Source organism: Pteropus vampyrus, unplaced genomic scaffold (assembly GCF_000151845.1).
Source record: "Pteropus vampyrus isolate Shadow unplaced genomic scaffold, Pvam_2.0 Scaffold30, whole genome shotgun sequence".
In the NCBI taxonomy this organism is placed as follows: domain Eukaryota; kingdom Metazoa; phylum Chordata; class Mammalia; order Chiroptera; family Pteropodidae; genus Pteropus; species Pteropus vampyrus.
The window spans coordinates 10,285,319-10,300,227 of NW_011888811.1; the positions used below are offsets into that span (position 1 = coordinate 10,285,319).

The 14,909-nt window shown below is 37.8% G+C and overlaps 1 protein-coding gene across 9 annotated transcripts in view; it reads right to left on the reverse strand.

Annotated features, from left to right (window-relative positions):
• Positions 1–14,909, reverse strand: part of SGCD (sarcoglycan delta) — a 1,401,159-nt gene that overhangs the window by 359,058 nt on the left and 1,027,192 nt on the right. For all 9 annotated transcript variants that reach the window (XM_023528634.1, XM_023528637.1, XM_023528635.1 and 6 more), the window contains one exon: positions 1,232–1,420. In XM_023528634.1, the coding sequence (XP_023384402.1) occupies positions 1,232–1,420 (189 nt within the window). The remainder of the gene's footprint in view (positions 1–1,231; positions 1,421–14,909) is intronic.

The window sequence follows — 14,909 nt, forward strand, 5'->3', positions numbered from 1 at the left end:
GACTAGTTTCCTAGCTTTAACTACAAGTATTAAAAGGGAGCCATTCCGATGCCTGAAGTAGTATCTCTAACCTAGGTTTACAGAGTCCTAATTAAGTCCCAGTGAAGGACCAATAGCCCTTTCCAGGAGTGATGAATGAAGGCACCCAGAGAAAAGATGCAGCGAGCCCTTGCTCTTCCCGAAGTTCAGTCTGCCTAAGAAACGTGCAGGAAAATTATTATCTGGAGTGATTAAGTGTAATAATAGATACATGAAAGGAGCTACAGGAGCATCAGGAAAGGTTCTGCAAAGCAGGGAAGATGAAGAAAAGCAGCCCAAGCAGATCATACTGCCCAGGCAAGGCAAGGAAGTGTGACTACGCATACTGTGTTAGGGACAAAAATGAATTACTTACTTTCGACATCACAAGAAAGGAAAGGATTCCAAGGGCAGCAGATTACTGTCCTTTATGCCCTCATTAAAAAGTTAAATTACTTATATTGCTAGAATTGCTAGGAAATCTTTTGGAAGACATAAAAAATCTCGGAATAACTCCAGAAATAATTTTTGCCAGGATTTTCTTTTCATTTGAACTTCGACAAGTAAATATTCAATCAGCAGAGTGGCCCCAATTATCAATAGCAAGAATTTCTTCAAAAAAGTATAAACACAAATTCTTTAAAAATGAAATATAGCTACCCTTCTCTCATTTCCATCTTACCCAGGCAGTGGCAAAGAGAATTTTCTCCCCCCAAATCAAGGAGACTCAATTTACCATAGTAATGAAATAAATACCAGGTATAAGTAGTTAAAATTCCTAGATAATCTCCAAAGTCTAATTGTATTCCGATGTTTCAGATTTTACCTCACAAAACCTTTCACAATCATTACTAAACTTCGGGAAAACTTACTACTTTGAACTTATCCCATATCTCCTTCTGCAGTATTTACTCAAAGTGCTTGTAAACTGCAGGATATAGAACACGGTTATCAAAACAGAGGGAAAGCATATGCGAGATTGTAAAGCGGGGAATGCCTCTAAATTAGATTACCAACCTCCGAGGAACTGAGATTACAAAGAACTGAGTCCATCCTCACAGGTAATCTAAAAAGAATTATTATTATTTTAACCAAAACACCGGGTTGCCGCACATTTTGAATACTATTCGAAACCATTTTTTCACCTTCCTCCTTGCCCCACACTTCCTCTTCCCCCGAGGAGAGCTAAAGAAACTTGTGTGGTTTTACTTACAATTGTGAAGTTCATGACTTTGAGAATCCAGATGGTCATGGCCAAGTTCACCAGTATTAAAATCATCAGGAGCAGGACAAAGAAATACAGGCATCTTTTCCGCCAGCCATAAATCCCCACTTTGTATACCTGTGGCCCCTCGGAGCTGGGCATGGTGCTCCGGTGGTGTGTGTACTGTTCCTGAGGCATCTGAAATAAATGAGGTGAGAGAGAAGCACTCGCATTAAACTGCCAAGAGGAAAAAGGATAAAGGAAAAGAAAGGGGAAAAAAATCAACTGATGAAGAGATATGGTTGGCTGCTATCTACACATTCCCCCCTCCTAACAACTCAAAATCTGTTTTCTCTGGACAAAAGTGGCTCCTCTGGATGCTTGCGTTAGGCTTCTCATTTTATGCAGCCATCTCTCACGATGTACACTGAGACATTCGCATACACACATATCATGGGAAGGACAAGACTCCTAGGAGGACATTTTCCAAATGTCTCTTAGAATCCAACATCTTCATAGGGAGACAAAGATTTTTCAAATTCCTGAGGCTAAAATTTAGAATTCGTCTGAGAAAATAAATTTACCCCAGCAGTTCACTGTGATGGTATAATAATACCATTCAGGCAATTTATTCACCGGTAACAACCTCAAGCGCAATCATTCCGTATTGCCAGAAAGTCAATGGTGAAGGTAACAATTTTGATCTTCTCTCTCTTCCAGAGTTCAAAGGGGTGCTGATGAGCACAAAGATGAAGCCTCACTTGACTCAGGAATCTTCAACAAGTGATAGCTTGGGCTTAAATGCTTCCTTTGATGGAGAACTTACTACCCTCAAAGTTAGTCCTTATGAGTCAGACAATTCTAATCAAATGTTATCAATCAACTAATTTATTTCAAAAACATAAAGGAGACTCAAAGTCAAGTAAGGTGTGAACACGCCTTCCGATGGCTTGCAGGCTAATGGGAGGAATGAGCTAGTTAAACAGTGAGTATAGTAGAGTGTTAGAAAAGCTAAGTTAGGAAAATATCTGTCGATATTAATAGGCCAATCCCCTTTAAAGTAAGGAAGCTGCCCCAAACCCCCATTACACAAATTATCTTTATACCAGCACTACTAATTAGGTACAAATCTAAGTAAGCATATCGCTTACCCGAAATTCTAAAACCAAACCAAATTTTAAAATGAAATACAAAGCTACCAACATGTATCATTCAAAATGGGAAATAACTGACAACTACAAAGGGTGATGACTTGCTAAAACTAAATGGATAAGTAGTACCAAGGACTTGAGCACAGCATCTCCTGGGCACAGCATCCCTACTCTGCCACGAAGCACGTGAAAACAGGGCCCCTACTGATTTTCTCCAAATTATTGCACAACCTTTATTTGAGGATTTTACTTCATTTAGCCCTCATAGAGGCATACTTCATTTTATAAGAATAATGCCTGCCTCTGTTTAATTTCATGTTACTTGACAGCAATTAAATTAGTGACATGTGGTGCCAATGTGACCATGGTGACAAACAAAATGTGGGCCCTAAAATCACATCCTTGGTTATTAGGTCATCTTCCAGATGGTTCAGAGTACGATTCTTTTATGGTTTTCAGATAATCATTGAAATGTATGCATAAAATCTAAAAATCCCTCCAGAGAACCCATGGCCTTTAGATTTCAAGTAAGAATTCACTTGAAAAACCAAGTGAATTCTTACTTGTGGTCAACTGAAATGCTCAATAAAGGCCTGCATGACATCTGTCTCATTCTAAACACTATCCTAGCACTGAAATCGGGCGCTACGATAACTATCTGTTTAAATATATGTGTGTGGAATAAATAAGTGAAAAAACAAATGCATAAATGATGAACAAATGAATGATTTTCTACCCACTATGAAATCTGCTGCTGTCTGGGGGCATACAAAAGTTGAACTCAAATACCATGGGGAAGTTCTAGTTTATATCTTTGCAAATTTCCATTCCAAGCTCCCAAAGCACTGGGTTCCCAACCAATCAGTGAGGTTTATGCTATAAGAAAATCTCTATTTTACTATTCAGCTCCTTACAATTCTGTATATCAGGGCTATGTTCTAACAACATGGGAAGACAACACAGTCATGGCTCACTGGCCTTTTTACAAAGATCAATTAAAAGAGAGAAAAATGTCTTATAAGTCTTAAGGAAATTAGGTCTTTACTTTCTGTTAAATTATATTCTGTAAATTAAGGAAATGATCATAGAATCTTAGAATTATATCTGGAATGTCCCTTGATTCTAATCAACTAATTTTATAAATGACCTGATTTAAGAATAGAGAAAGTGACCCACCTGTGCATGGCTAGGGTAAGGACAAGACTAATAGTAGTTGACTCTTGTAGGTATGATGAACAATGAGAAGTTCTTCACAAATAAGTGGACAAATGAGAGATACTGTCACCGCACCAGTTGCCTTTTCTCTGACATTTGCCCCAACCAATGGAGGAATTATATAACTTAACTACAAAACAGAAATGACATGTTCAATATCTATAAGAGGCTGGGGAGATGAATATCACACTTAAAATTGTTTTTTTCATACACAGATTGTTACAGTTTGCCAGATATTAGGGATTATCTCCATCCGGGGTTCTCAATCCTGACACACATCAGATGTACCTATGGAGCTTTTCAAAACATCTACACTCAGGTCAATTAAGTAAGTCACAAGAGTAGGACCCAGGCATCAGCACTTTTAAAAGCTCCTCAGATAATCCTAACGTGTAGACAAGGTTGTATACCACTAGTCTAGAATAATGTCTCTTGATGCAGCAGAATCCAGAAGAAACTTTTAACAAATACATATTTAAATTCTGAGCTCTACAATGGAATTAGAACTGTTAAAAAGCTTTCCAGGTCATTTCGAGCATTTGGGATAACTTATCTAAAAGATGGTCTCCCTTTTTTTTTCATAGTACAACCATTTCAAAACAAAAATCTTGAAGCCGACTCTTCATATAAAATAGGAAGAAAGCAGGGCTCCTCTGCTTAAAGCAAGAATGAAGGCTTGGCCACTTCTGTAGAGCCCTTGAACTCCTAGAAACCACTGATGTCACCCGACACAAACTTATTGACTAGCTGAGTTGCTCAAAGCCCAGAAGAGGAAGCAGCCCCCTTTCAACTCATATAGCGAATTAGAATTCAAAGGGGATCAGAACTTAGATCCTCCGACGCCTGGTGTAATGGCCTAGTCTCTATGTCACGAGGGCTCCCATAGTATCTCCACCGCAGCCCCTGCCTACTTTCATGAGCCAAGAGAAGCAAAATAACTCCAATCTGCATCTCTGTAATTAAAAAAAAAGATAGAGTGATGGATAGATCAATCAATAGATACATGAGGAGTAGGGAAGAGAGTGAGCAATTTTATATGAAGGATTATGTTAGGAAGCCTTGTCAGCTGAACATAAAGTAATGGACACATCTGTTGTCAGGACTCCTGCCTGGAAAGAGAAAATTTAGATATGCTGAGTACATTAATTTTTTTTTTTTTAGTAAAAAAAATCAAAATATGTTGAAATGATAAAAACATAAGAGAAAAGACAATATCCAGACTGCGTTTCTTTTTGATTCTTCCAAAAAGAAGTTTGCTGTCCAAGGAATGAAGATGAAGTTTCAGGTCCTTCCTTGTCCAGGTCCCTTCCTTGGCCCTAGGAGGGGCTATAGTGATGCCCTAACATATACATCTTAATAAAATTGGCTTAAGAAAGATGTGTTATCTGCAACTAGCTAAGACCCTGTTCTTTTACAACTTCCCTTTCTTTTGGGGGGCTTTGGAAGATTTACGTGTATTTCCGAGGTCTAACTAACAGGAACTAAAATTGGGGGTTCACATAGTTTGGGTGCAGTGGTATACATTTTAAATGGTTTGCAGACACGTCCTTGCAGAGGTACATTATTGCTAGCTGTCCTGGTGTAGGAATTCTCTCAGGGCCAAAAGACAAATTCACTGTAAACATATCCCATAATGGCCAGCACCAGAGAAACCAGAAGCTACTGGGACATTTTTTTCTAATCATCAGCTATATAAAATTTCAAATGCAGAATTCCATTCTCATTGATCCTGGTCAAAACAGAAATTCTCTCCTGTCAAGAATATACTCAATTCAGCATCTATAATTAAAATGCTCCAGTTTTTTTTTTATGGGAATCATAGAAAATTGAATTAATCAGAATTCTTGTGTTTGCGCTGTGTGTCTGTATTCTGTATGCAAAGTTACATCTTTTTGCATCGCAACCATCCGTAATAAAAAAGTAACTTCCATTGGAATTTACATAGGAGACGCTTGTCTTTCGATTGTCTGTACAGAAAGTGAAAATGCCAAACAGCTGTAATATAAGGAGACTAGGAAAGAATATGCAACCAAAAACTAGAATAAGTATGTCAGTTAATTATTAAAATATTAATATTTTCTGGATTTTGATATGCCACCTTCTAAAATTAATAATTTTCTTTCTCATTCTAAATACATATTCATGTTTTTAACTTAAGTTTATATTTCTAATTTTTTGGTTTTTCTCTTAAAACAGCCCCACATATTGTTTAAGCTTCAGGCCCCACAAAACCCAGATCCTCCTCTTGCCCCTCCCGTAAGGGGCCTCAAGTGTACACCAGAACCTCTGTGTAACACCACCACGAGACATCACTGCTTAGCTGAGCTCAATGGGAGGTACAATTACCTATGTTCCACTGGAAGTGATTTTCAGACTTTTAAATGCATAAGAAACACTCTGAGAAATTGATTAAATGTAGATTCTTAGGCCTCATGCCAGAAGATTCTAAATTAATAAGTCCTGGTGCATCCCAGAAATCTGTGTTTTTAACAAGCACCAAAACTGATTCTGATGCTAATGGACGAGTCACCATGCTTCAAGGACACAGATTTTAATCTAACACAGAAAAATATGCCTGGCCCATCTTCGCCTCCACTTGAGTTGTTTCTCACCAGATCACTCTCTTCCTCGCATATTCCTACATAAACATAGTTTGCCATCCCTCATATTTTCACTGTATTCCTACCTTGGAGCTTTCATTTCCATCATTCTTTCAGAAGTATATTGAATATTATGCTCCTTGCAATGTTTGGTGTCTTGCTTTTCCAATGAGCACAGATCTTTCTGCTATATATAAAAATCTTAGCTTACCTTTATTATCTTCTCTATATGAGGCCTAATTTTAGTCTCATTGATGCCCAGGGTTCCCAGGTCTTTGGCAAACCCTTGGAATCTCATAAGGTCATCCATCTACTGAATTGGCCCATTCAAAAATCACTAGTGATGTCCCTGATCAAAATTCAATGTACTTTTCTTCATGCCCATTTTCCTTAAACCCTCTGAAGCTTTGAGTCTTTGCCAACTTCCCCCTCCCACTCAGAAATTTTGTCCTTTGGCATTGATGACTGCAGGTCCAAGGTATCCTTCCAATGCCTTTGACTACTATCAGTCTTTCCAAACTCTCCTCTCTGCTTCTTTCTTTCGGGTTCACATTTTGAGTTAGTGTTCTCTCTCTCTCATCTCAGAGACAATGTTCAGTGTCATATTGCACTTTGTGCTATGAGAATGAAACTCAAATTATCACTTTTACTCATTCTCATTTCGAATTGGATCTGCCTAAATGTCTTTTACCCATCTACTCCCTCATATAATAACTAGTGATCATCGATCAGATTCTGTATACTGTGCAAAAGGTCTCAAGGTACCACAGGTAAGAAAAATTGCCTTGCCTTTATGCAGCTCACCGCCTGGGTGGTAGGGGAACAATGAACAAGTAAATGCACAAAGAAACAAAATGAACTGTATGAAGCACATACACTGAAATATATATCCGGTAATGTTAAAGAAAGCATCGTAGGATGGAAGGCATTTTATAAACTCATCAAGAGAACTCTCTGAGGATGTAACATTTATGTTGAGACTTGAAGGATAAGAAAAAGACAGCAAAGTGAAGACCGGAATAAAAACTGTCCCAGGCAGATGAAAGAAAGCAAAGGCCTCAATGTGGCTGGCTATAGTGAGTGAAGTGGAGAATGGCGGGAGAGGAGGCTGAAAAAAACTGGGAGTCAGATGACACTGGGCCTTAGAGACCGTACTGAAAAGTCAGAGGTTACTGAAAAGTCAGAATTTGATACAAGAGAGTGATAATCTGATTTATAATAGTAGCAGGTCCCAGACCACAATAGGTGCAAGATAAATATTTGTTATTTGATGGCATTTAACAATCTTTCTTTTTCCTCCTTCTATACAATTGTATATCAGAACACTCCCAAAAGTTGAATAATTTGGCAAAATGAATCTCAATCAGTCTAAAATGTTCCCTGAGGAGGCATTTTTGCATCTGTGGGGGAGTATTAGGCATGTGAATTTTAAAAAGGAATCCCTCTATCCAAACACACCCGGTTCTTACAAGACAGAATTACTTTCCATCAGACTTTGGGACTAACTTTACTTTGTTAGACAACATTTTACAGTCATATATGTCATCTCTCTGAATATATCCTAAACTTTTCTAAGTATTTACAACTTCTCTTAACTCCTATAGCACCTAAACAATGGTATGTGTATGTATCTATGCAATTCTGTCTAGCTAGCCAGCCTTAGCATACATTTGTTCAATAAATGAATAAATGTCAAGCCAATGTTAAATAACAAAGCATATACTCCAGTAATAAGTGAATAGCTATAAGATCAGAAGCAAAGGAATGAAAACTTACACAACTTGCCCCCTTTCTGAAGGCGCATGCAATTATACTCAGGTTAAATAAGCTTAAATACAGAGCATTAGTCTACTCTTTCATCAGGTTAATTTCAGTGTTAACCTATTTAAAAACAAATCCAGTTGACTTAAAGATCATTGGTTTCTTGCACACAAAATGCAATAGCATTATATTCCCCAAAGAATATAGAGCAACTTCCTGTTGCTTTGCCATTAGACAGCGGGGAACTACCAATAGTCAAGGCAATATCATAACATAATCATAATAATTGGTTAATTAAATAGTTGCCAAATATATAGATGTAGGGTTTCCAAGAAGGTGATTCTGGATGGGTGTATTACTAAAACATGATTTTGAGGGCCATAATCTCATTCAAATGTTCATACCTGGGATCACATACCATTATAGTATCAAGGCCTGATGCTAATTTAATGTGGGAGTCTCAGGGAGAAGATTCATTTTAATGCCTGGACTTGTGAAGAACCTCCTCTTAGGCTGTGTGATCTTGTTTCACTTCTGCCACTGCAGCCACCACCAACCCTTCAGTGACTTTCTGATACTTATGCAGGTTTTGCCAATGGCCTCGCAAATGCCCAACATTAGTCATAGAAGCCTCAGAGGGACCTGCACAAATCTCATGATCCCTGTGAAGTCGTCACAAGGATCCTTGAGTCAGGCTCGGCCTAAGTGGTCCCTGGGACCTGTAGCTGTTTATCATCTAATTAAGGAAGTTGCATTATATGTCCAGCTTAACCTATACTGAGCTTCAAAGTCATGAGTCCCATTTCTTTGATAAGTCTTTGATATCTTATGCAGAAAATGGCCTGGTCATTCTCAAGTGGTCATAGATGTTTTACCATGTTGACTTCCCTTCCTAAATCTGGTCAGTACCAAATAGCTACTAGACAATCTTGTATTGCTCCTCTTCCTACATTTCAACAGTTGATATAAGAATGATGGAAGGTCTTGAGGCAGAAACATACACAGTTGGCATACTTTGTGAGGCTGAGCACATATTCTAGAATAATAATGTTTCAACCCATCACTTTCTGTCTGCATTCAGTGTTTTGTTTCAGCAGGGTTCTTCTTCAGGAGAAGAACAAATGTTTCCTTTTTTTCCCTCCCAAAGAAATATCTGGAAAGCAGTTATGGTATCTACATTATCAACCTGCTCTGGAAGAATGGATTGTTTTGAGAGATGATTAAAAAACAATCGGTAAACTTCTAAAGACACATCAGTGCCATCAAGTTTCCTGCTGATTCTTCTTTGGGGCCTGTAAAACTTTATGGTTCAGAGTCTTCTCTGAAAGCGTAGAACTGAGAACAAGTAGGTACTAACAGGCATTTTACTGTTTGTTGGACTCTTCTACCCACTAGGCTTCATAACTGAGTGTAATTCTGTTATAGTGACATATTGTGGGGGAAAGCACAGACCCAGCCTTCAAAGAAATTCTCAATCTTGATCTATTTTTAAACAGAAAAAAAATATTTTTGACATCTACCACATGCCAGGTACCACAGTAGATCCTGGCAACGTATAGGTCTTTGAATGGATGAATATGGTTATACTTCTGCTTTCACCAAGCTTGTGTTTAATGGGAGAGATGGACAATAAATGAGTAAATTAAGGAAACCATTAAAACTAAAGTTAGGTGACAGGAAGAAAACAAAGAGGATTTCATGATAGAAAATAGAGGGTGATCCACACTGGTGAGGCCTAGAAGTGAAACAAGTTTTCTGGCAGAAGACACCACGAGCATTTGGCCTTAAGAGCCTGCTCAAGTTAAGCACAATGGCCAGCAAGGCTGGCTTTGAATGAGCTCAGAGGAAAGGGTACGGGATGAGTTTGTGGACAAAGGCTGTGGGGCTGTGCCTTATAGGTTGTGGTAAGGAGTAAAGAATTAATACAGCCAGACTAATAACTATATTATCTTCTTTAAAAATTAGACAAGTAATATAAATCAAGTGAGCTACGGTTTGTTGATGATGAAACTCTATTTTAAAATTTCCAGTACATTTAAACGTAAACATGAATTACATCACTGTATATGATTGTAACTAGTTCATATAAATAACAGATGTTACGTTACCTCACAGGCTCATTACTGTATCTAGAGTTTGTGGTAGAAGCTGAGTCATTTTGAGTTATCTTGGCATGTAAATAGTTTTCCATTAGCCATGTTAATTTTGAGCTCTGCGATTTAAAACTATCTGCATTCAAGGGTTGTTTTCATTCAGTCATCCATACAAGGCATTAGTCTTGGATTGCTAACATTTGGCACATTTTAAACAACTGTAACAAAGTCATCATTTTTAGTATTGATATAACAATTAACATTTTTCTTGTAAAATTTATCCAGAATAATAAATATCTATTTATGAAAAATGATCCAGGAATGGCATGTTCTATTTAAACAACTATTTGGATTAATTTAAAAGTTAGGTATTCCATTATTTTAGTTTTCTAAGAATTTGAATATGTGTTAAACATTTTATACTGGAAAAAAAAAAAAAGATTAGACAAGTGAATGTATTTAAAATAACCAAAGAACATACAGTTAACAAAATCCCTTTTCCATTCACACTTTCAGCTTCCCCTCTTAGAGGCAATTATTATCAGATTTTTTCTCAGCCTATTGAAATGTTTAATACTATACGTGTTTTATTCAATATATACATTCAATGCATACACGTTTAAATTTTTCTTTTTTGCACACACAGGGCATATTTTATGCTCTTTATTGTTCCAAATCTAACTTGGTCCACTTAATAACATAGTTTAGTGATAGTCCCATATAACACACAGAAATATGCTTTTTAAGTTAGTTTTAAGTTATACAAATACGTGATATTTAACCTAATCAACTCCTTAGTGATGAACATTGATTGTTTCTAGTAATTTTCTGTTACGCTTATTCGAAACCAATAAATAATTATCTAGTATTACATTGTGCTGGCACTAGATATTCAGCTGTAAAAAAGACAGGGTCCCGCCTCTTGGACCTTTCATTCGAGTGTAGGACATGATAAGCAGATAAACACACATGTACTTTTCATACTTATTGGAAGTAAGTCTAGATCGGAGTGAACAAGGGGGAGAGTGTGAAAACAAGCTTGGAAACACAGGCAGAAGGGTTGGTTGCACCTTGGATCTTATGAGCCACAGTAAAAACCTTACATACGAGCTGAGGTGTAAGAGGCAGATGATCAGATTTTCATTTCGGATCACTCCAGCTGTTCTCCAAGGAATAGAATGAAGTGGACAAAATTGAAAGTGGAGAAACCAGAGGCCTATGACTGCTATTCTCGCCCAGAAAGCAAAGCCCAGACCTGGGCAGAGGTGAGGGAAAAGGCGGCGAGTTGCTATATTTGGAATCTATTTGGAAGGTAGCGCTAACAGGGTTTATTGCTGCCCCGAGACATAGAGTTTCATGCAAGGAAAGGACGAGAGTCAAGGGGAATGTCTAGGTTCTGGCGTGAGCAGCCAGGTGAACGATGGTGCCATGCATCAGGATGGGGAGCTTTAGTAGATAAGAGGCTCGTGGGGCAGCAGGCAAATGAAGTGTGTGGAGGGGAGACAGAGAGCTCTGTTTCATCATGTTAATTTTGAAGTGCATAAAAGAATCCATGGGGGTGGTGTCACAAAGCCACTTCGAAACGCATCTGGAATTCAGGGGGAAGAATGAGTTTAGAGATTAAATGTTTAAGACTCTTGCATATGAGTATTATTTAAAGCTATAAGAATGGAACATAAATGTTTCACATGTATCCAAATGTATAGCTCAGAGAAGTCCTGAGAAAGCAGATGGCTACATCAAAGTGTGTGTATGAGTGTGTGTGTGCATATGTGCATAGTTTTTATAGTAGTACAAAGTTTTCTTCAAAGTACAATTGTCATATATATAAAGTCAAAATATCTCTGATAAATTAGAAGATACTTTAGTGTAATTATGACCATTAATTCACACTCTCCTAGAGATTTAGATGTGTGAGGTGCCAGTTCGAAGTAGTTTCAGACAGAAATACATTTTGAAACACACATACATATTTGTACTAGGCATTATCAAATATATGAGATCATACGTTTCTGACAACACTCTAGGAAATTGATATTTTAAAACTATTTCATAAATTGAAGTCCTAAAGAACGAAAAAATGTTTTGAAGGACTCGAAACCAGTAAATTGGTTAGGGTGTGGACTCAAATTTAGGCCCAATTTTCTTCTCATTACACACAGAATGAAGCAAAGACTTGGCTTTCCCTGATAAGAGGCAAGGTTTAGAATTACCACCTAGGTGTGTATTTGGTGTGTAATGCGTAAACACTGCCACCACCTGACGAATATGTGTTTTCCTTCAGGTCCTCCCATGGCACTATTCTAGGCATTTGGGATACATCAATGGGAAAAACGCAGAACTCTAATCTCACGGCAGTGGTAGGAGGCAGTGATGAAAGAGACAGATAACAAACTTGAAAACCATGTTTGAAACTTGTGTTAAAGAGAATAAGTGTTATGGGTGAAAGACCAAAGGGTTGGAAGGAGAGGAGGAGGAATGAGAGAGAGGAGGAGGGGGAGACAGACAAACAAGAAAAGGAGGGTCATCCATGCTGGGGGGTGGGGAGCAAAGCAGGTTCAAACTGTAAAAGTATGGGAAAGGCCGACCTCAAGGAGATGGTGCTATCTGAGCAAAGACTCGCAGGAATCTTGAGAGTCGTCGAAGATTTGGCTGTGCATAAAACTCATACTTCATTTTAAACATGGTCTTTGATGTTGCAAGTTGAGGACCAGAAAGGAACATGTAAACTGAACACCCCTGAACAGGAAGAATAATTTCAAATGCCTGACCTTAAGTTTAATAGTGTAATTTTCACATGCAAAAGACACTGCATCGGCCCACTGCTGACCCATTTATGGCCAGCTTTCTTAATAGGAGAGAAACATCCTTTTCCACAAACTAGCTACCCTGTGTTGTACAAGGTTCGTGCTTCTTAAATCCCCATGGATGATTCTGACCAGAACCAGATAATGACAAGAGCAGTCAAGCCACTGTGGCTCTTCTGCAACTTGGGGACCAAGCTGTGTAATAAAATAATAATGAGCATGACTTAAACACTTAAGATCAGAGGAAGAGCCACAAAGCTTCGAGGGAACATGGACAATATAAAGTTCAAAGCATTATTTAACAGATAAGAAAACCAGGTTCAGGGAGATGGCTTAATCAAGGTCACAGAGTAAATTAGTGACAAGACCAAAGTCAGTTAAACTAAAAACCAGTATGCTTCTCACAAATTCCAGGCTTCAATCTTTTCAACTTAAATTCCTATTAGACATCACTTTCATCAACCACTACACATGCCTTTTGATCAATACCCAAAAGGCAAATGACAAGAAGGCCATAGGTTTCCTAATGAAAAGAAAGCATACAAAACTAGTGACAAACTCTTGGGTAATGGTTACTGTGTGCCAAACACTAAATGTTTTACTGAACTTGTTTAATCCTCACAGACATATAATTATGAGGTAGGTATTATTATTATCCTCATTTTACAGGGGAGGCAACTGAGAAACAGAGAAGTTAAGTAACCTACCCAAACTCAGCTTGTTAAAGACATAGCAAAAATTTGAACCCAGAATGCCTGGTTGAAAACCTGTTCTCTTAATTCTTGTGTTAAATACTTCCAGATATATGTATATAGATGGTCAGAATAGCATGATTACCAATATAAAATGGTTTTGTCACAGTTTTAGCTATAATTTCTCAAAAGGGGTATTAATTTTAACTCAATTCATCAAATACTTACTGAGCAACTACTGTAATTCGGCCAGGGTGCATGTTACTCTAAGTACAGGTACTTTTTTCCCCCGTAGGCAATAAACTGTCTAGAATATGTCTCCAAACTCATAAGCTTTTACAGCATCATGAAAAACAGCTATAACAAATTAGGTATATCCTTTTATAGTGATTCAATAGTTCTATAAAATTAGCATTGATCCAGTAGACTCTCCCTTGATAATTCTGTTTGGTAAGGATCTGTAGCTATTATCTAAGCTCTCAAATGCTTGCAATAAAATTTATGGTCTGAAAGGAAATACTCTTCATCTAAGTTTTACTTCTTCTTCTTCTTTTTTTTTTAAAAATCAAAGTGCCCAGAAACAAGCACGATAACAATAATACCTAAAAGTTATTAAGCAGTTGTATGTCCTCACATATGTGTGTAGGTAGGTACATATGTATATGTCTATTGAAGTATATCCTACTTCCAGTGACATACAAAGATATTAACTATCTAGCTTGAGTATTACAAATTTGTACATCTGTGTAAACAATATTCAGTCAAGACAGAGAACTTTCCCATCACCCTAGAAAGTTCCCTCATGGCCCTTCGTAATCAACCCTGATCCCCAGAGGCAGTGACTGTTTTGGATTCTAGCACATTTAAAAATGTTAATCCTATATACATTCATATGATGTGATTATTCCAAAGAATATCTAATTTTGAGACCCGTGCTCCTGGCCGCCAGGCTGCCTACTGCATTTCTTCTCAGTCGATACTTAGCCCATATCAACAGTGTCCTCTGAGAGCATCAAATCATAATGCCCTAACTTCTCTCTCGTGCATTTGGGATGGTATTGTATGTACCACCTTCCAAAGAAGTGAAAAAATGGTCATTCAAATCACTTTCTACTTTCTGTGTTTCGGATGAGAAATCCTCTTGAGAGCTTCCTAATGTAAATGCCTAGGAATAAGGAAGGTGGAGTCAACGAGTGAAGTGGACACATGTCCTGTCAAAGGAGCAGGAGCCGCCCAGATCTCAACTGCCAGGCAGTGAGAAACCACACCGGGGACGCCCATCTCCAGCTTTTTCTAGATAACCTAGATTTGTACATAATATCTCAGTATGTTTAAATGCTTTGTAACTCAGTCAATTAAAAAAAAAAA